This window comes from Mobula hypostoma, chromosome 7 (assembly GCF_963921235.1).
Source record: "Mobula hypostoma chromosome 7, sMobHyp1.1, whole genome shotgun sequence".
Lineage (NCBI taxonomy): Eukaryota > Metazoa > Chordata > Chondrichthyes > Myliobatiformes > Myliobatidae > Mobula > Mobula hypostoma.
In genome coordinates, this window is record NC_086103.1 from 60,832,316 (window position 1) to 60,852,921 (window position 20,606).

Below are 20,606 nucleotides of genomic sequence, written 5' to 3' on the forward strand. Positions count from 1 at the left end.
TAGCCAGGGCATCAAAAGGTATGAAGCAGGGCAGTGGGGATGACTGGAAGAACTGGATCAGCCCATGATTGAATGGTGGAGCAGACTCGATGGGCTGAATAGCCTGCTTCTGCTCCTATATCTTATGGTCTTATGGTCTAGTTACAAATGTTACTCTGCTCTTCAAGAAAGGAGATAGACAGAAGAAAGGAAACTATAGGCCAATCAGTCTGACCTCAGTGGTGGGGAAGATGCTGGAGTTATTTATAAGGATGAGGTCTCAGTGTACTTGGAGGCACATGATAAAATAGGCTGTAGTAGGCATGGTTCCTCCAGAGAAAATTTTGTGGAATTCTTTGAAGAAGTAACAAGTAGGATAGACAAAGGAGAATCAGTTGATGTTGTGTACTTGGATTTTCAGAAAGCCTTTGACAAGTTGCCAGACATGAGGCTGCTTATCAAACTCTGAGCCCATGGTATTACAGGGAAGTTTCTAGCATGGATAAAGCAGTAGCTGATTGGCAGGGGGCAAATAGTGTGAACAAAGGGAGCCTTTTCTGACCGGCTGCAGGTGACTAGTGATGTTCCACAGTGGTCTGTGTTGGGACCGATTCTTTTTATGTTATATGTCCATGATTTGGATGATAAATTTGATGGCTTTGTTGCAAAGTTTGCAGACAATATGAAGGTAGTAGAGGAGCAGGTTTTGCAGGAGTAGAGAGGCTACAGAAGTCCTCAGACAGATTAGGAGAATGGGCAAAGAAATGGGAGATGGAATACAATGTCCGGAAGTGTATAGTCATGCACTTTGGCGGAAGAAATTAAGAAATGAAAAATATTTTCCAAATAGAGAGAAATACAAAAAACTGAGGCACAAAGGGATTTAGGAGTCCTTGTGCAGGAAACCCGAAAGGTTAAATTGCAAGTGAGTCTGTGGTGAGGAAGGCAAATGTTAATATTACATTTTTATATTCATTTGAAGACTAAGATATAAAAGCAAGGCCTCACTTGCAATATTGCAAGTAGGTTTGGACCCCTTCTCTTAGAAAGGATATGCTGAAACTGGAGAGGGTTCAAAAGAGGTTCAGAAAATGATTCCAGGGTCAAATGGCTTGTCATATGAATTAATGGCCCGGGACCTGTATTCACTAGAATTCAGAAGAATAAGGGGTGACCATATTGAGATCATGTCAAATGGTGAAAGGCCTTGATAGAGTAGGTGTGGAGAGGATGTTTCCTATGGTGGAAGAGAACGTAGCCCCAGAATAGAGTGGCATCCTTTTAGAATGGAAAAGAGGAGAAATTTGTTTAGACAGAGTAGTGAATCTGTGGAATTCTTTGCCACAGGCAGCTATGGAGGCCAAGTCTTTATGTATGTTTAAGGCAGAGGTTGATAGATTCTTGATTGGTCAGGACATGAAGGGATATAGGGAGAAGGCAGGAGGTAGGGGCTGAGAGCCATGATGAAATCGCAGAGCAGACTTGATGGGCCAAATGGCCTAACTCAGCTGCTATATCTTATGGTGATAGTCAATGTGGCAAGAAATCTCAGTAATGGCACACAGGTGGTGTAACTTGTGGAAGAGGCAACACGAGATTTAAAAAGTGCTTGGGGCCTTTCAAAACTTTTTGGCAAGCTTCAATCATTGTGAGCACTCACTTGTGGGAGAGGTAGTGTGAGGTTGAAGTAGAGTTCAGGGCCTTTTGGGACACTTAGGCTTCAATTTTAACAATCTATTAGTCACTTGGCAAAGGCCAATAAAAAGAAGCGAGTTGTAAGCAGAGCAGCCACTGTGGGCAATAGCTGGGTGGGCCAGTGTTAGATGGTCAGACTTTGGCTCAAAAACCTTATGCGAGAAGGGGCGAAGGCTCTAAGTAAGTTTTTGTTTGTTTATGAGTTCATAGCTAGTGCTAGAACATGGTACCGTACAGCCCTGGCAAAGGCCCTTTAGCCCACAATGTTGTGCCAAACGAGATAAAAAGCAAATCAGAAAACATCCAAACACTAATCCTTCCTATCTAAACAAAGTCCATATCCTCCCATCTTCCTCACATTTATGTGCCCATCTAAATGTCTCTTAAAAACCTCCAATGTATTTGCCTCTACCACACCAGGCAGCGCATTGCAGGCATCCACCACTCTCTGAGTAAAAAAACTTACCACTCAAATCTCCTTTAAACCTACCCCCTTTCACCATCAATGCATGCCCTCTGGTATTAGACATTTCAATGCTGGAAACAGATACTCCCTGTCTATTCCATCTATGCCTCTCATAATCTTAGAAACCTCTATCAGATCTCCCCTCAGCCTTCACTGCTCCAGAGAAAACAACCCGACTTCATCCAGACTCTCATGATAGCACATGCCCTACAAACCAGGCAGCATCCTGGTGAACCTCCTCTGCACCCTCGCCAAAGCCTCCACATCCTTGACTTTTGAACTCAATGCCTTGACTAATAAAAGCAAGCATTCCATAAGCCTTCTTAACCAACTCATTGTCCTGTGTAGCCACTTACAAGGAGCTATGAATATGGATCCCAAGATTTCCCTGCTCAGCAACATTGTTAAGGATCTTGCCCTAAACAGTGTACTGTCTCCTTGCTTTTGCCCCATCAAGGTACAACACCTCACGCTTATCTGGGTTATCTGGTTTTATCTCTGCCCACATCTGCAACTGATCTATATCGCACTGTATTATTTGCCAATCTTCTGCACTCTGCACAGCTCCACCAATCTTGGTATTGTCTGCCCACCTACATTTACTAACCCGCCCATCTCCATTTTCATCCAGGTCATTGACATACACCACAAACGACAGAGACGCCAGCATAGATCCGTGTGGAACACCACTAACTACAGACCTCCAGTTATTCCCTTCAACCACTACCCTCTGCCTTCTGTACGTAAGGCAGTTCTTGATCCAAACAGCCAATTCACTGTACACCCATGCATCTTAATATCTGTATAAGCCTCCCATGACGAACTTTGTCAAACGCCTTACTAAAATCCAGGTAGACAACATTCACCGCCCTACCCTCATCAATCTCTCTCGTCACCTTGTCAAAAAACTGTGAAAATGGGTACGGGGTTAGTGCTATGAACTTTGTGTGAGATGTGGGAATTCTGGGAGACCTCTAGTCTCCCTGATAACTACGTCTGCGAGAGGTGCATCAAGTTGCACTTTTCTTACAAACCATGCTTGGGAACTGGATGGAGCTGCAGCTGGAGGGAGTTAGTAGCCCCTAAGTTGCAGGAAGCACATAGCTGTGTGACTGTCAGAAGATGGAAAGGGAATAGGCTGGTAGGACAGAGTACCCCTGTGGCCGTTACCCTCAATAAGAGGTATTCAGCTTTGGATACTGTTAGGTGGGTAGGCGGGGTGGGGGGGGAGCTACCAGGGGGAAGTCATAGGGATGAGGTCTCTGGGAGTGAGTCTGGCTCCCAGTGAAAGGAACAGCATAGGAGTGCAGCAGTGGTGGGGCTTCCATAGTTATAGCAGCAGACCAAGAGATTCTGTGAATGTGAACTAGACACCCAGATAGTGCAGGGGGCAGGGTTTCCGATTTCTGGATCATTGGTACCAATTCTGGGGAAGGTATGATGTACAAAAAGGATGGATTACGCCTGAATTTAAACGGCATCAACATCCTTGTGGGCAGATTTGCTGGAGTTGTTCAACTGATTCGGCAGGGGAGTTGGAACTGGACTGAAAGAGCTGAGGGTGGAGTAGCTGGAATACAAGGAGATGCACCGTGTACCAAGACTGTGAGGAAGGACAGGCAGATGATGGCGCAGAATGGCAGGTAAGCTGAAGTGTAACATGGGGGCAAAATCAAAAAGGGTGATGCTTACAGGACTGAAGGTCTTGTATCTGAATGCACACAATACACAGAATTAGACCATCTTGTAGCACAGTTAGAGATTGGCCGTATGACATTGTGGGCATCACTGAGTAGTGGCTGAAAGAAGATCATAGTTGGGAGCTTAGCATCCAAGGATACACAATGTACTGAATGGAAAGGCATGGGTAGGCAGAGGGTGTGGGTGGCTCTGTTGGTAAAAAATGAAAAATCCTTAGAGATGTTGAGTGCTTGTGGACAGAGTTAAGAAACTGAAGGGGTACAGAAAACCCTGAAGGGAGTAACATAAAGGCCTCTCAACAACAGCCAGTACTTGGGGAACAAGTTAAAACGGGAGATAGAAAAGGCATGAAAAAAGTATGATGTTATCAAATATATGACAAAAAAACTCCAATTGTTCCATGCAGTTCCAAACAAGCTTTCTCTTCATGGATTGCATCCAGCCCTACCAGTACAGGTTTCCCCCGCCATCCGAAGGTAGAGTGTTCCTATGAAACGGTTCGTAAGCCAAAATGTCGTAAAGCGAAGAAGCAATTACCATTTATTTATATGGGAAAATTTTGCGAGCGTTCGCAGACCCAAAAGTAACCTACCAAATCATGCCAAATAACACATAAAATCTAAAATAACAGTAACATATAGTAAAAGCAGGAATGATATGAGAAATGCAAAGCCTATATAAAGTAGAATTATTTTTCCACAATCATTACTGCACTGCTTTCTGTACAGAAAACCTCATGTAAGCGCTACTGCCAAAAACACGGCGCAAGTGCTCTCCAGTAACCTTTAAGCTATGAAGCTGCCAAATCATACCAAAATAAAGCTGAAATAAACATGCTAATTAATTAGGTGCTGCCCGGCACTTAATTGTCGGCCCAGATCAGTGCTGATTGCCAATTGCATCGCCTTTGACCTGGGCTGACATTTACGTGTGGGGCGGCACCTAATTAATTAGCATGTTTATTTTGGCTTTTTTTCTTAAAGATGTGCTGTGTGCCTCCCAGCTACTGCTGCATTCTCCACGAAGCGGTACAGTGTCTGTCCGCGGCCTGGGTGTTGGGGTGGTGGGATACTGGGGTGTCATCTCATCGTCTGTTTCCATTAGAGCAGGCAGCTCATCTTCTCCTATGACTGCCCACCTCGAGGTCGAAGTTCGAGGTTTGTCGTCTGCTGTGGCTGATGTGGAAGGCTTGCTTGACTGCTGAGCCTTGCACATTTTTCTATCATACAGTTCTTTGCAAGGACTCAAACCATCTTGCAAATATCCCCTAAACCTACGTACCCTTCCAAAATTAAAGTCGTACTTTATCATTGCAGCGAAAATCTCACGTAGTTGCTTCACTTCCACTACTGCATTTGGTTTCGATTGTTATCCTTTCCTGTTCCAATTGCATCAGCTCTTCATCTACTAGTTCTTGGTCATGGGATGCCAAAACCTCTTCAACATCATCTTCGTCAGCTTCCACAAGCCAAACTCATTTCGTTCACCACGATGAAAACGCTTAATTATGTCTAGTTTTACGCTAGGCTTTTCCGACACCATAGAACTCATCTTGCAAACGGCTGCTCACAGGCGCGTGTTTAAGCAATGCCGGCTAGAATGCAGTTCCCGGGGAGAGTGGCTGCTCGGGGCGCGCGCTGCCTTTTATCGCGCGCTGATTTTTTTTGTGTGCTGAATTTTTTTTTGCGCGCTGCTTTTCTTCGTAACAGTGAAAACACCTTCTGAAAGCGAAGACAGGGTACTAATGTAGGTCTTTCATAACAGTGAGGTTTCGTAAAGCGAACGTTTGAAAAGCGGGGAACATCTGTATATCTTTTCGTTGTCTTCTGCTTTGTCTGATTATCTAACTGCCCACTAAATGTGCTGTGCTATTCATCTCAATAGCATCTGATTTCTTCTGCCATTAAATCAGCAGTAACTAAACCATGTGCAGCCTTGCCAGGTGACCGTTTTCTTGTGATAAAGGAAGTGCAGAAAGCATTTGAATGGATTCTCAGAATAACCAGCAAATTTGCACATAGACAACATATAGGCATTTACTTTGTTGCATAATCTGAAAGTAAAACAGCAAGTTTAGAAGTACTTTTACCATATAAAAAACTACAATACTGCTTTTGTTATGCAGTAATCTCCTGTCTCCAGAGGTATGGAAAGAGATTAAAGTCTGTATGGTATAGATAATTCTTCAGATAAAGGGACTAATTCCAAGATCAAATCTGAGACCTAAACAACGGAAGATCGTAAATTATAAACAAAAGCAACAGCTTGCTATCTTTGATTGTCACTTTCAACTTCAAGAACTGTGCAGCACTGATTTTGGCACAATATGCTGGTGCTAACAGAGGATGAATTTTTGAATTTGCAGTTTCTGCAGGCAAGCTTACATTTATGACACACTCTGCAAAAATCTGTGTAAAGTTTAAAAGCCTACATCACCTCATATTTGTACTAACTGCAGAAAAAATTCCCTTCCGTCAGCTGGACAGGACAAACCCCAAGGATCTGGTCAGCACTTTTTCCCTCTGCGGTGGACATGTGTTTTTTTTGTGTGGAGAGTGGTTTTCATCTTTTGGAAGGCTCAGAAACATTTTCCCATGCTAACTATTAGAGCTATTTATCATTGGAGTCTTGAAATTGGTTGGGGAGAAAAAGTCTGTGCATTAATTGCACATAACCTGAAATTGGGGCCATACTTTGAATGTTTTACTCAACTTTCTTGGTAAAGTTTCGCATATGTGAAAATTGGATGTGTATACTTACAATCCAATTATACAGTTTGCCTTAACACTGCTATCATTTCAATGTCAAGATCTTGAGCACATAATAATGCTATTACAGCATTAATGGCAGAAATTTGATTTAAAGAAAAACATAATTTAACATTTGTATTGTTAATACACAATTGAAGAAGGAAGATATGCTGAAAGTGGTGAACCTTGTCATATTTAAAATAACCCCCAGGATATTGTTTTTACATATTGAACTTCATAGCCTATACTCTTCACTATCACAAAACGAGTTCACAGACCAGATGCTGCTACTAACTGTTTGGGACTGGAGATTGTGGCCAGGAAGCAGATTTACCCTACTTCATGAATAAGACCCATGTACTTAACCTATCAATCACACCATTCTCCAATGTTTAACCTGCTGTGGAGAGAGATATCTTTGAACAGCATTGCATCACTTTCCTCCAAACATCCAAACAGCCAAACAGCAGTGACTGGGAAGCTATATATTAGTTTTAATTAAAGGAAGTAAACTATGGTAATTTCTTAAAGGGAGGATGTTCCAATTTTTTGAGTTGGTGTTTGCTTTAACTTTAGCATACATTTGGTGCACCAAATACAGCTGAAATTCAAATTCTGGGCTGATATCTTTTAAAACTAATTTTTAAAATACATTAGAAAATTAAGACTAGTAGGTGGTAGCTGCTATCTAGCTAATGAATTGGAATTAACATAATTTTCATGCACAATTTTTCAGACAGATCAAAAAGGACTTCCCCTCCACTATACTTGGAAAATCTCTGGGCTCACTTTCTGAATGTGAACAGCTAGACATAAACCAGCGATTGGAACAAAGCCTGCCAGCAGATTTTGAAACCGGATATTGTTTTAAAGGAAAAGGCTCAAAGGCTTTCACTAAGACCAAAAGGGCAGAAATTTTGCAAGTACGTTAATTTATCAGTCATTACAATTGTTCATCTTTTGAAAAGTACAGTATCAATTCATATCAGACCATATCTCAATAACAGCTTACTCTATTTGATGTTTGGAAAACGAGTGAAAGAGTCTAATCTAATCTAAGTAGCGTATGTGCTCAAGAGGCAAAAGTACTATTGTTACATTTCCTAATTATTTTAGATATACACAATGAGACAGACCTTGCCTTGGAATCATTGACACATCTCAAGCAAAAGAGATCACTGCGGAAGACGTACAGTGCTAGAAGAACTCAGCAGGCCAGGCAGCATTTATGGAAAAGAGAACAGTCAGCGTTTCAGGCCGAGAGCCTTCAGCAGGAGCTGAACCATCAACCGTACTCTTTCCAAGGGGTCCCCAAACTTTTTTGCACCGCGGACCGGTTTAATATTGACAATATTCTTGCGCACTGACCGACCGGGGGGTGGGGGGGAGGAGGGTTGCCAACTTTCTCACTCCCAAAAATAAGGGACAAGAGTAGCAGTCAAATATGGGACACTTGTGTTTACCCCAAGAAAGACTACCGTGACCATGAAGCCTTGCGCGGGGACCTGACGTGCGCATGTGTGTACGTGCTGATTTTTTTCTACAAATCATTTTTGACGATTCTGTTCAGTGAAACTACACTGTACATACATTATTTCTACTTTATTTAGGCGGTGTATTTATCATATCATTCCTGCTTTTACTATATGTTAGTGTTATTTTAGGTCTTATATGTTATTTGGTATGATTTGGTAGGTTATTTTTTGGGTCTGGGAACGTTCAAAAACTTTTCCCATACAAATTAATGGTAATTGCTTCTTCACTTTATGCCATTTCGGCACGAAAGGCTTCATAGGAACGCTCTACCTTAGCGGGGGAAATATGGGGCAAGGGCGGTCCCGTATGGGACAAACCAATTTAACCCAATATACGGGATGTCCCGGCAAATACAGGACAGTTGGCAACCCTGGGGTGGGGGGGGGGGGGCTGTTAATCACGACCGGAATATAGATTATAAGTCAACTATAAGTCACTTATAAGTGGCTAATACACTCAATTTCATTTCTAAAAGGGTTTATCTAACGAATTTAATATTAAACACACAGCACATATTTTCCTTGCATGAATATAGTGATAAGTCAATTATAAGTCACTTATAAGTCAATAGCATCATAACATTTTAAGTAACGTTTGGATATTAAACACACAGCACATATTTTCCCCGTATGAACATATAAAATCATTGCAACAAACCAACATCGTTGAATCAGTGGGAGCCCTGGGGTTGTTTTCCTGCAACCACACGGTCCCATTGAGGGTGATGGGAGACAGCGATACTCGAAGGGGGTTCCTTATGTCCAGTCTATTCCGCAATTTAGCTTTCGTTGCATTTGTTGCAGAAAACCCCGCCTTGCAGAGATATGTTGGAAATGGAAGCAACGTTTTCAGTGCTTTCGTGGCTATCTCAGGATATTTAGTCCTGACTTTGATCCAGAATGCCAGCAGAGATGTTATGTCAAACATACTTTTCAGCCCGCTGTCATTTGCAAGCTCGAGGAGTTGATCCTCTTCCCGTGCTGACATGGATGACGCGTGCGTAATGAGCTCGCGTGCGTTCAAGTTTGACAGTGGGCACGACAGGGAATGAGGAAAGGCGCAGCTGACTCATATCGCCAAATCATATCGTTTCCTCGTGGCCCAGTAGCACAAGTTTTGCGGCCCGGTACCGGTCCATGGCCCGATGGTTGGGGACCACTGCTCTTTCCCAAAGATGCTGCCTGGCCTGCTGAGTTCCTCCAACATTTTGTGTGTGTTGCTTGGATTTCCAGCATCTGCAGAATTTCTCTTGTTCATGATTAGAAGGCATATAGTATGTTTGCAATAGAAACCTCTGCTCCAAATCAATGCCAAGTATGTTTTTCACATAAGTACTGCATTTTGACTACAAAGAAGTAATGTACTCTTCTTGCTGCCATCAGTAATCCCCAGTAAAACAGAGTGGTAGTCATGTAAAAGATGGTCTTTCAGTAATTTTATGCAGTCAATCTCAGTCAAACCATTAACAAGCATATGTGCAACAGGCAATTCAAGTTGATAGGGGTGGGGGTGGGGGTCAGGGCTGAATTCCTGTTGCCAAGCCAAGCAAAGTTTGCCATTTACAGAATAAGTGAATAAATGCTCATGTGAATGTTAATTTTAGTATGATGCATTCAAATAAAAAGTGTATAAATCTACATCCCTGCTGCTTCTACACAAGTGCAATGCATTTTCCCCTCTTTGGGGTATTTGAATTACCTGATTTTCCACCAGCCTTCCAGATTCTTCTGTATAACTTCCACCACAGCGCCTCTTTCCAAATCAATCTCATCATTATCTCTTGCTGAGTATGGATAAATGACCACAAAAATCTCCTCTGAAAAGAAAACAGGTTTATATTGCACTCAAAGCAGTACGTCATAGTAATTCGCAAAACAAAAGTATGATTAACAATGATGCTTGAAGCTCTTGAAAAAGATCTGAATGGTACTTAGGTTATGAATAAATTAAATTTAACCACAGGATTTTGCAGTGTCCAGATTAATGGAATGTGCTTGTATTGATTAACAACAGCTCTTTAAAAACATGTATTAAGACTTCATGCTGCAGTGGGAGCAGAGTAGAAAGAAAGACTGGTTGTGTAGGAAAAAAAATGATCAGGATGATGAATGCATTGTGACCACAGAAAATATGACCATCATGCAAGTTTTTGAATTAAGTTTCTACTGCCCAGCTGGCATGGGGTCTCTCATTACAGAAATTAATCACCACTGTTCCACAAGTCAGGTTGTAAGCTACAAAATTTGTTAAGGAAGGCAGTTTTGAACTAATCTACATGGGAAGTAACTTTACTTTTCAGAAGACTAGGGTTTTTGGCAGTGACAAAAAACAGACTGTTTTCATTATATAATAAAACATAATCTTAAATTCCATTTGAACTTTTCAGTTCTTCAGCTTATTTAATGGTGTTCCTGAAATAAGTTCCCATAAATACCAGTAAGGATTTAGAGACCATACATTTTGAATGATAATATTTACCTTCTTATGTGCAATAAATGCTGATTAAATTTGGAATGACTGTAGTTGGCAAAGTATGACTAACAAGTTGGAAAATAGACAAAAATCACTCCTTATGGTAGTCATACCTACAGTGCTGTAATGAATGGTATCAAAAGCACAAAAGAAAAATTACAAATAAGGGAGGGAGAGAGAGGTTAGAGAGAAGGGGAGAGAGAGGGATGGAGAGGAAGAGGGGGGGAGGAAGAGAGGGGGGAGGGAGAGGGATGGGGAGAGGGATAATTAACCAATTTTATTATTTGAAATGAAGAAAAAGTGTTGGAGTCATAAACATCCTTCTCAAAATGAAGAATGTCAAAATAGATCATATCAATGTTTATGAAATAAGTATTCAGCACAGAGCCAAAAGGGACTCTATTTTATTAGGTTTTTTCCTTAAATAAAAAATGAAATTATGCGGAGATCAATACTATGTGATCTAATTTCCTAGTAAAAGATATTCACATGGATAAAAAGTTTTTTTTAATGAAATATAATTAAAATAGGAACAGATCCTCAATGAATGAAACTGAAGATTGATTGTCATGGTGCAGTTCATTGTGGCCCACAGCTCCAGCAACCAGTTCAATCCTGATATCCACTGCTGTCTGTATAGGGTTTTTATACACCCCATGAAGGGTTTGTACGCTCCCCCTGAAACTTTGTGGATTTCTTGAGGGTGCTACAGTTTCTTACCACATCTCAAAGATGTGCTGTTTGGTAGCTACTGGCCACTGTAGATTGTCTCTGGTACGTACGTAAGTGAATGGTAGAAAATGAAGGGTGTGGATGGGAATGTCAGAAGAATATCAAAAACATAGTGTGAGTGGGGGCTTGACTGTGGATGGGCCAATGGGAAAGTTTTGCTTCTGCTAGGCATGACCTAATAGGCTTGATCACAAAGGACATACCCGAGTGTGAATCCACAAATGAATAAGGTTCCGAAGGGAAAAAGGGTTTAAGCTATGTTAACAAATGATCAAATTCAGATTTATGACGTGCAAGTTTTTAACAGGTATTTGGAAGATGAATTCAAATGCAATGATGATGTCTGGGGCCAATCATCTCATTTAAGCAATACCTTATATTAGAATGGAAAGACAGCTGACATTCTAGAAGATCAATCTGGAATCTAAAATAGGTGAAGGATATTTTTCATTCAAAATCTACAGTTCTTTGGGAGCATATTAGGATATGACCTGCACAAATGAGACTGCACAAAATGGCGTTCGTCGAGAATAATCGTTAAACAGGTAATGTATCATGGCATTGTTAGCCTTCTACAAGAATGCCTTTGCAGAAAACACCATTCACAACAGATTTCTACAGCTTTGAGCAAGAGCACAGCTTCTGTCAGTTGCTAATGGGTTCAACATTATGTGAACATTTTCTGGGATTGGACAAATTAAAAATAAATGTAGCAAAGCAAACTTTGCTAAGCAACTTCATGCAAAACATATGGACAAGACACATGAAATATAGCAAGCAGATACACAGGATTCCATAACAGCAAGCACGTGTCCATCCACCTTGACCCCAGAAACTGATGTATAAGTCTCCTAAAGTCCGCCGACGGCCGAAATGTCTTGGCAGAGACCAGAATGGCTTAATGACTGGCAGCATGTTGGAAAGTGGGAATTGATGACAGAGTATAAAGAGCTCATTAATGATTCTAACTGCACTACAATAAAACTTGTTGCATTCTTAAAAATCATAGAATGGGCAATTAAGCCATTTACCATTGATCAACATAAACACACTGTAAAACTATTGTTGACGACCACAGGAAATAAAAATCGTGTTGATACTTTGATATCTGTCAAAAATATTACTTAATCATAATTTTAAAATATATTAAGCTATCCACTTGGGTTCAATAGCACAGCTGTCTGTAAAGAGTTTCTATGTTCTCCCCGTGATTGTAGCAGTTTCTTCTGGGTGCATCAGATTCCCCCACATTCCGAAGATGTACCGGTTATTAGGTTAATTGATCGCTTGGGTGCATTGGTCTCACTGGGCTGGAAGGGCCTGTTACCAAGCTCTTTTTCTAATTAAAAAATAAAGTAAATGAATAGAGAAAAACATCTGATATATAGAGGCCAAGATAAACAAAACAATTACTGTCAAACATTAAGATACAGGATTAGTCTTCATTCCCTTGAAAATGTATTTCTAGTTTTCAAAAAAACTCTCAGTTCTTCAGGGAAACTAATATAACAGAGAAGGAAAATATTAATCAAGCATTAAAAACTGGGAGATTATTTATGCTTAGTCTCATTATAGACTTTGACTTTTATGTTGTTGAATAATCTTTTGCTACTGATAGAAAGCACTGCCACTGTCAGGAAAGAGTACAATTGCAGCATCACATAATGAACTGGGATTATCTATATACAGGTAGAGAAATAATAATTTACAATGTAACTAATAAAAGTTACTTTGAAATGAATAAATAATTTACTTCTGCGCACATTGTCCAATTATTCTCTGTCCAATAGCCATAACACTTAAATCTCTCTTCTCATGGTCAGTGCCCTGAAAGCTTTATAAATGAATAAGTATAATCCAGACACATTGATTCGTTGATGCCCAGAGAGACAGTTCTTAGTGTTGGGCTGAGGCAACTTAATACATTTTCACTTAAAATATCTGCATAAAATAAAAACAGAAAATGGCGTGAATATTCTTCAGCTCAGTTTTTGTATCTGTGGAAACAGAAAGAGTTAACATTTCAAATTGAAGGCCCTTCTGATGAGGGGTCTTCAACCTGAAAGATTAACTCTTTTCTCCATAACTTTTGCCACCTTCAAAGGGATCCTACTAGTAAACACATCTTTCCTTCTCCCTGCCCCGTAGTCTCCATTTTCTGTAGGGTTACCTCTCTATTTGACTGCCCACTGATCTCCCTCCTGGTACTTGGCCCTGCAAGTGGGACAAGTACTACACCTACCCCACATCTCCTCGCTCACCACTATTTAGGACCCCAAACGCTCCTTCCAGGTATGACAACACTTCACTTGTAAGTCTGTTAGGGTCATCCCCCATATCTCATGCTCCTGACGCAGCCTCCTCTACATCAGTGAGACCCAATGTAGAATGGGGAGCACTTCATTAAGCACCCTTGCTCCATCCATCACAACAGGTAGGATTTCCCGATGGTCACCCATTTTAATTCTACTTCCAATTTCCCTTTTGACATGTCCATCATGGCCTCCTCTACAGCCACAATGAGGCCACTCTCATGTTGGAGAAGCAACACCTCATATGCCATATGGATGGCCCACAACTTGACGTCACAAACCTCAATTTTTCCAACTTCTGATAATCTTCCCTTCTTTTTACCTTTTTCCATTCTCCATGCTGACTCCTCTCTTATTCATTCTCTTCTCCTCACCTCCCCATCACCTCCCTATGGAGCCATTTCACCATCCTTTTCTTCCATGGTCCTCTCCTATCAGATTCCCTTTTCTTCAGCCCTTTACCTTTTCTACCTATCGCTTCCCAAGTACTCACTTCATTCCTCCTTTCCCTTCACCTGGTTTCATCTATCACTTGTCAGCTTTTACTCCTTCCCCTCTTTGCATATTCTTATCCTCGCTTCTTTCCCCCTTCCCTTTCATCAGTCTTGATGACGAGTTCAGCCCAAACGTCAACTATTCCTTCCCCTCCAAAGATGCTGCCTGACTTGCTTAGTTCCTCCAGCGTTTTGTATGTGTTGCTCTGGATTTCCAGCAACTGCAGAATCTTTTGTGTTTCTGTTTCCCTTCCCACAGATTTGATCTGACCTCCTGAGTATTTTCACCATTTTAGTTTTTAAATTTAGATTTCCAGCACCTGCTGCTTTTTTTTCCCTTGATTCTCAACATTTGATCTACCCTGTCCACTTTCTTTCTTCATCATTCACAAATATTAATTTCCTACCCAGAGAGCTCATGAACACCTACAGTGTGCTACAAAGCAGTTCTTAAATCTTTACTTTTATTATGTTGCTTGTGATTTTGTTTGTGTGATTCTCACCCCTTTTGTGCGAAGAATTGAATATAATTGGAAGTGACTTACATAGTGCAAGGAAGAAATAATGGCAAAGAGAAAAAAAACATTATTTAGTGTCTTTTATAATGTTCATAATCACAAAACCCTACAGTCAAGTGGTACCTTCAGTCTTGACACTAATTTAAAACACGAAACAAAACAACCAATCTCAAAGCACATTCGCACAAACAACGAGATAAATAACTGGATATACTGTTATTCTTTTTAAATAAATGCTGGTTAAGAGATAAATGTCATAACTGGGACAGAGGGAAGAACATACTTTATCACTGATAAGGACTGCCATAAACTTGTTTACTTTTATCAGATGGGGAAGATAGTTCCTCTCTGTGTGAAGAAGATCAAATCTCCAACAAACAACATTAACTTGTTAATTAAAGGGCTAAAGTCTTGTCAACATGCTTGAATCCAGAACCTCCTGATTCATCCCAAGGCTAATGTCTTTTCACAAAGTTCAAACTGAGAAAAGCAAAGTTTGTCCCACCTGCTAAAGATAAATTTCCAAATATTCAACAAAAATTATGTGCTAATTGGTAAAAGCCCTTTAATTTTTTCTCTGCTTAGTACATTTAAAATGTTTTGAGACAAATGGGTTGATGGAAGGTGACTGAATTCTTTGGCTGTTTTAATTTAGATAAGAGGATATTTTGCCTATTTCCTAGCACAAAATAAATTTATTTTGTGTATTCATAAATGTATAATATTTGTAATCAATACATGTAGATAATACCACTACACAAATAACTAATATCTTGTTAATTATAGAAGAGATTATAAAGAAGCATGCTAAGGTTAGAACAGAACAAGCTATATCTGAATAAAACTCATTGTTTGTTTTGGCTACTTACCTTCCCCTGGCTTGGCACTAACAATTGAAAGGTCATCCTGAGCTTCATCCTGAGGTTCCAGACACGTGGCAGGGACCCAACCCTGCTCATCGGACGTGCTGACAAACCACCACCCTGCAAGCACAAATGTTCCATTGCATCAAACACATCAAACTGTTTAATTTTGTTCAATGCATTTGCTGTCACTTCTTGCAGCGGTAAAACCTCTCCAGCAAATGACTTCTTCAGTGCTTTAATATTCCACAGTTATTTCATTCTTCCATTTCTTTCAACTATCCCCACAGATGCCTCGTCTCCAGAGGCAGACTGGAATTTCTCAGATCTTACTGTTGCAATCATTCATCCCCCACACTTGATGTGAGGTTTGACTAAGGCATTTTGGAGATGGTTTGCATTTTCCTTGTGAAAAGCACTATTTTTAATGCACAATTGCTGACTTAAAAAGCTGAAATTTATCTGTCTTGGCTTCTGGTGGAGTGTAAATTTGAAATATTATGGAATATTGGTGCAAATTATTTACCAACTAAATTAACATGGTCATGCCTGAGAACTGGTGAAGAGGAGGGTGTGGTGAGCAGTTCTGCCCCAATGCAGGAAATTCCTACATACAGCAAAGATAGTGAACAATGAAATACTGGCAACTGCTATTACATGTGCAAAGCAGGAAAAACATTTTTGAGAACCTCGGACCAAAGGTCACAGCCTCAGATTCCATGGATGGCCCTTTAGAACAGAGGGTGGTGAATCTGTCAAACTCATTGCCCTGATGACTGTGGAGGCCAAGTCACTGGGCCCATCTAAAGCAGAGATTGACAGGTACTTAATTAGTATGGGGCAACAAAGCTTTCAGGGAGAAGGCAGGTAAATGGGGCTGAGAGGGAAAATAAATCAGCCATGACTGAATGGGGGAGCAGATTTGATGGGCCAAATGGCCTAATCCTGCTCCTACGACTTGAAGTCACACCACTGAGCACCCGTTCCCTGGGAATGCACAGACCTCCATCGAAGCAAACCACTCTGATTCATAGGTGGCACTCATGATGATATGACTGGCAAACATCCCTTGCTTCTCCCCAATCTTTTACGGTTAGTAAGTCAACCAGCAGGAATTAAATGAGAACATGGAGTTAAAATAGCTTGGACCTGTTCTTTTTACAGAAGGTGGTATACTGTGAACATGCGCCAAACACCACAGAAAACTGTCCTACAGTTAAGGTCAGGATGTCCAATACTCTAAGTTGAATCAGGATTGTCTCGTTGGTTTCACTGCAATATTAATGACAAAATAATATGCTAGGTCGTCAGGTCACACGTAACGATAGAATACAGTTGTGCTGCTGTTGATGCTCAACATCTCCACACTTTGAGCGCTACAGGATGGCATGAAAGTGTAGAGTGCAGCGCAGTAGCACAGCGGTTAGCGTAAAGCTGTTACAATGCCCGCAACCCGAGTTCAATGCCATTTCTGACTGTAGTGAGTCTGTAGGTTCTCCTTCCGACCGGGTGGGTTTCCTCCAGCTGCTCGGTTTCCCTCCCACATTCCATAACGTCTGGCTGTGGTCAGTAAATTGTGGGCACACTATGTTAGTGCTGAAAGCACTTGTACACCGCCCCCCAGCACATTTTTGGACTGCATTGATTGTTGACACAGAAGATACATCACACTGCGTTTTGATGTTACGATGCACATGTGACAAACAAAGCTCATCGTAATCTTAATGCCACAAAATACAGCATGATGCACAGTGAAAGCATTCTCCCAAGACTATGTAAAAAATGTTTTCCAAAGTCAGTCAAGTTTATTTTCATACGCACAAGTCCATGTATGCATATGTGTAATGGCAAACTTACTGTAGTAGCATCACAGGTACTTTGCATCATATAAGCAGCATTCACAAGAAAAACATAAATCATGCACATTTTACCATTGCTATCATAAATAAATGCAATTGCAGCAGAAATATTGGTGAGAATGAGGCAAAGTAGGTTTTTTCTCCCCAAGAGGATATCTAGGAGAGGGTAGGACCACTCAAGGATAAAGGGGTGAACGTTTACTTGGATGCCAGTGAGGTACCTCATGAGTACTTTACATCAGTATTCACCAAGAAGGACATGGAGGATAGCGAGATCAGTGCTGAGCGTATTCATATGCTAGGGCATTTTGGGGTTAAGCAGGAGTTAGTGTTGGGTCTCTTTAAAGAGCATGGGTTAAAGTTAAGGCCTGATGGGATATACCCCATGTTATTGAAAGAGGCAGGAGAAGAGATTGCTGGAACCTTAATCAATATCTTTTATGGCCTCTCCAGCCATGGAGGAGATCCTGGAGGACCGGTGAGTAGTTAATGTTGTTCCATTATTCAAGAAGGGAACCAGGGATAATACTGGAAACTATAGACTGGTGAGTCTCACATCAGTGATAGGGAAGTTACCAAAGAGAATTCTTAGGGATAGGATATAATTTGGAAACCCATGGCTTAATTAAGAAGAGCCAGGATGGCTTTGTGTGGGGAAAGTTGTGTCTTACCAACTTGATTTGAGTTTTTTGCCAAGGTGACGAGAGAGATTGGCTGTTTGGATAGAGAACTAGCTTGCCCAGCGAAGACAGAGGGTAGTGGTTTAAGGGAGTTATTTGAGTTGGAGCTCTGTAATTACTGGTGTTCTGCAGTGATCTATGCTGGATGAAAATGTAGATGGGAGGGGTTAGTAAGTTTGTGGATAATACCAAGATTAGAGAAGTTGTGGATAGTGTAAAAGACTGGCAAATAATATAGTGCAATATAGATCAGTTACAGATATGGTACAAAAATGGCAGGTGGAGTTTAACCCTGGTAAATGTGAGGCGTTGCAGCTTGGTAGGGCAAATGCAAGGAGACAGTACATTATTAAGGGCAAGATTCTTAACAGTGTTGCTGAGCAGAGAGATCTTGGGGTCCAAGTTCATAGCTCCTTAAAAGTGGCTACAGAGGCCAATAGGGTGGTTAAGAAGGCTTATCGAATGCTTGCTTTTATTAGATGAGGCATTGTGTTAAAAGTCAAGAGGTTATGTTGCAACTTTATAAAACTCTGGTTTGGCCACAGCTGGAGTATTGCATACAGTTCTGGCTGCCACACCATAGGAAGGATGTTGAGGCTTTAGGGAGGATGCAGAAGAGGTTTACTGGGATGCTGTCTGATTTAGAGGGCATGTGCTATCATGAGAAGCCAGATAAATGGGTTGTTTTCTCTGCAGCGTCAAGAACTGAGGGGAACTGTTAGAGGTTTATAACAAGGCATGGATAAAGTAGACAGGGTGTATCAGTTTCCCAGGGTTGAAATGTCTAATACCAGAGGGCATGCATTGAAGGAGAGAGGGGGTTGGTTCAAGGAGGATGCGAGGGATAAGTTTTTTACTCTGAGAGTGGTAGATGCCTGGAATGCACTGGTAGAGGCAAGTACATTAGAGGCTTTTGGATAGGCACAAGGATGTAAGGATGATGGAGGGATAGGAGGGATTAGTATTTGGGTATTTCTGATTTGCTTTTTAGCTGGTTCAGCACAACATTGTGGGCCAAATGGCCTGCTCCTGTGCTGTGTTAAGTTTTTTGACGAGGGTAATTGATGAAGGTAGAGTTGTGGATGTTGTCTACATGAATTTTAATAAGGTGTTTGACAAGGTCCTTGATGGGAGGCTCATCCATAAGATTATGAAGCATAGGATCAATGGTACATTGGCCGTTTAGATTCAGAACTAGCTTACCCATAGAAAACAGAGGGTAGTGGTCGAAGGGACTTTATTAGAGTCAAAGGTCTGTTGTTCGTGGTGTTCCACAGGGATCTGTACTGGGACCTGTGCTGTTTAGTGATGTACAGTACATATAAAACTGACCTGGATGAAAATGTAGATGGGTGGGTTAGTAAGTTTGCAGATGATTCAAAGATGAGTGGTGTTGCAGATAGCATAGAAGACTGACAAAGAATGCAGCAGGATACAGATCAGTTGCAGATATGTGCAGCGACATTACAAATGGACTTTAACCCAGCCAAATGTGAAGCGTTGCATTTTGGTAGGTCAAATGCACAGAGACAGTACATTGTTAAAGGCAAGATCATTGGCAGTGTTGATGAGCAGAAGAATCCTTGGGCCTAAGTTCATGGCTCCCTGAAAGTGGCTGCACAAGTCAGTAGGGTGTTTAAAAGGACATATGGCATCTTTGCCTTTATTAGTTGAGGCACTGAGTTCAAAAGTCAGAAAGTTATGTTGCAGCTTTACAAGATCCTAATTAGGCCGCATCTGGAGTACTGCATCCCCGTTCTGGATGTCGAGACTGCGGAGGAGGTTCAGAAGAGGTGTACCAAGATGCTGCCTGGATTAGAGGGCACGTACTATAATGAGAGGTTGGACAAACTTGGGTCGTTTTCTCTGGCGTGCTGCAGGCTGAGGGGAGATCTGCTAGAGGTTTATAAGCTTATGAGAGGCATAGATAGAGTAGACAGACAATATCTTTTGCTAAGAGTTGAAATGTCTAATACTAGAAGGCATGCATTTAAGGTGGGAGGGAGTCACTTCAGAGGAGATGTGTGGGGCAAGTTTTTTTACGGAATGTGGTGGGGGTGGGGGCCTAGAATGTGCTGCCTGGAGTGGTGGTGCCAGGCTAAAGCAATTCCTCCTCATCTCTTTTCCTCCAATTCTGAGGCTGTGCCTTCTCTCCTAGAGTCTCCCACTATTGCAGGATTCCACGGACTCTTTAGTTAACAGTAAGAGTCCATGCATTAAAAAGATTAGGAACCCCTGCATTATTGGAAACATCCTCTGTTTTGCCTGTGGACACTGACATATATAGTAAATAAAAGCACACACACAGAGATGGCTTTAACTGGTGTGTTCACATTGCAATGAGCGGGAGAGGACAATGCACATGCTCAATACATTGTGCTAAGGGGGGGGGTCCATTGCTCTAAAAGAAATAGATCCATACATTACGCTTCCTCCCCCTTTAGATTAATGCATCATAAACTCTATATGTACAAAACATTCAATTTCCCTTTCAATCAACCATATTCCAAATAAACATGCTTCCACAACAACAGTCCATAACAACTTCA

The 20,606-nt window shown here is 41.2% G+C and overlaps 1 protein-coding gene across 2 annotated transcripts in view; it reads right to left on the bottom strand.

Moving 5' to 3' along the window:
• The window catches only part of sh3pxd2b (SH3 and PX domains 2B), a 300,375-nt gene that overhangs the window by 21,570 nt on the left and 258,199 nt on the right, over positions 1–20,606 (bottom strand). For both annotated transcript variants that reach the window (XM_063053511.1, XM_063053510.1), the window contains 2 exons: positions 15,525–15,638; positions 9,826–9,943 (listed from right to left, as the gene is read on the bottom strand). In XM_063053511.1, the coding sequence (XP_062909581.1) occupies positions 9,826–9,943; positions 15,525–15,638 (232 nt within the window). The remainder of the gene's footprint in view (positions 1–9,825; positions 9,944–15,524; positions 15,639–20,606) is intronic.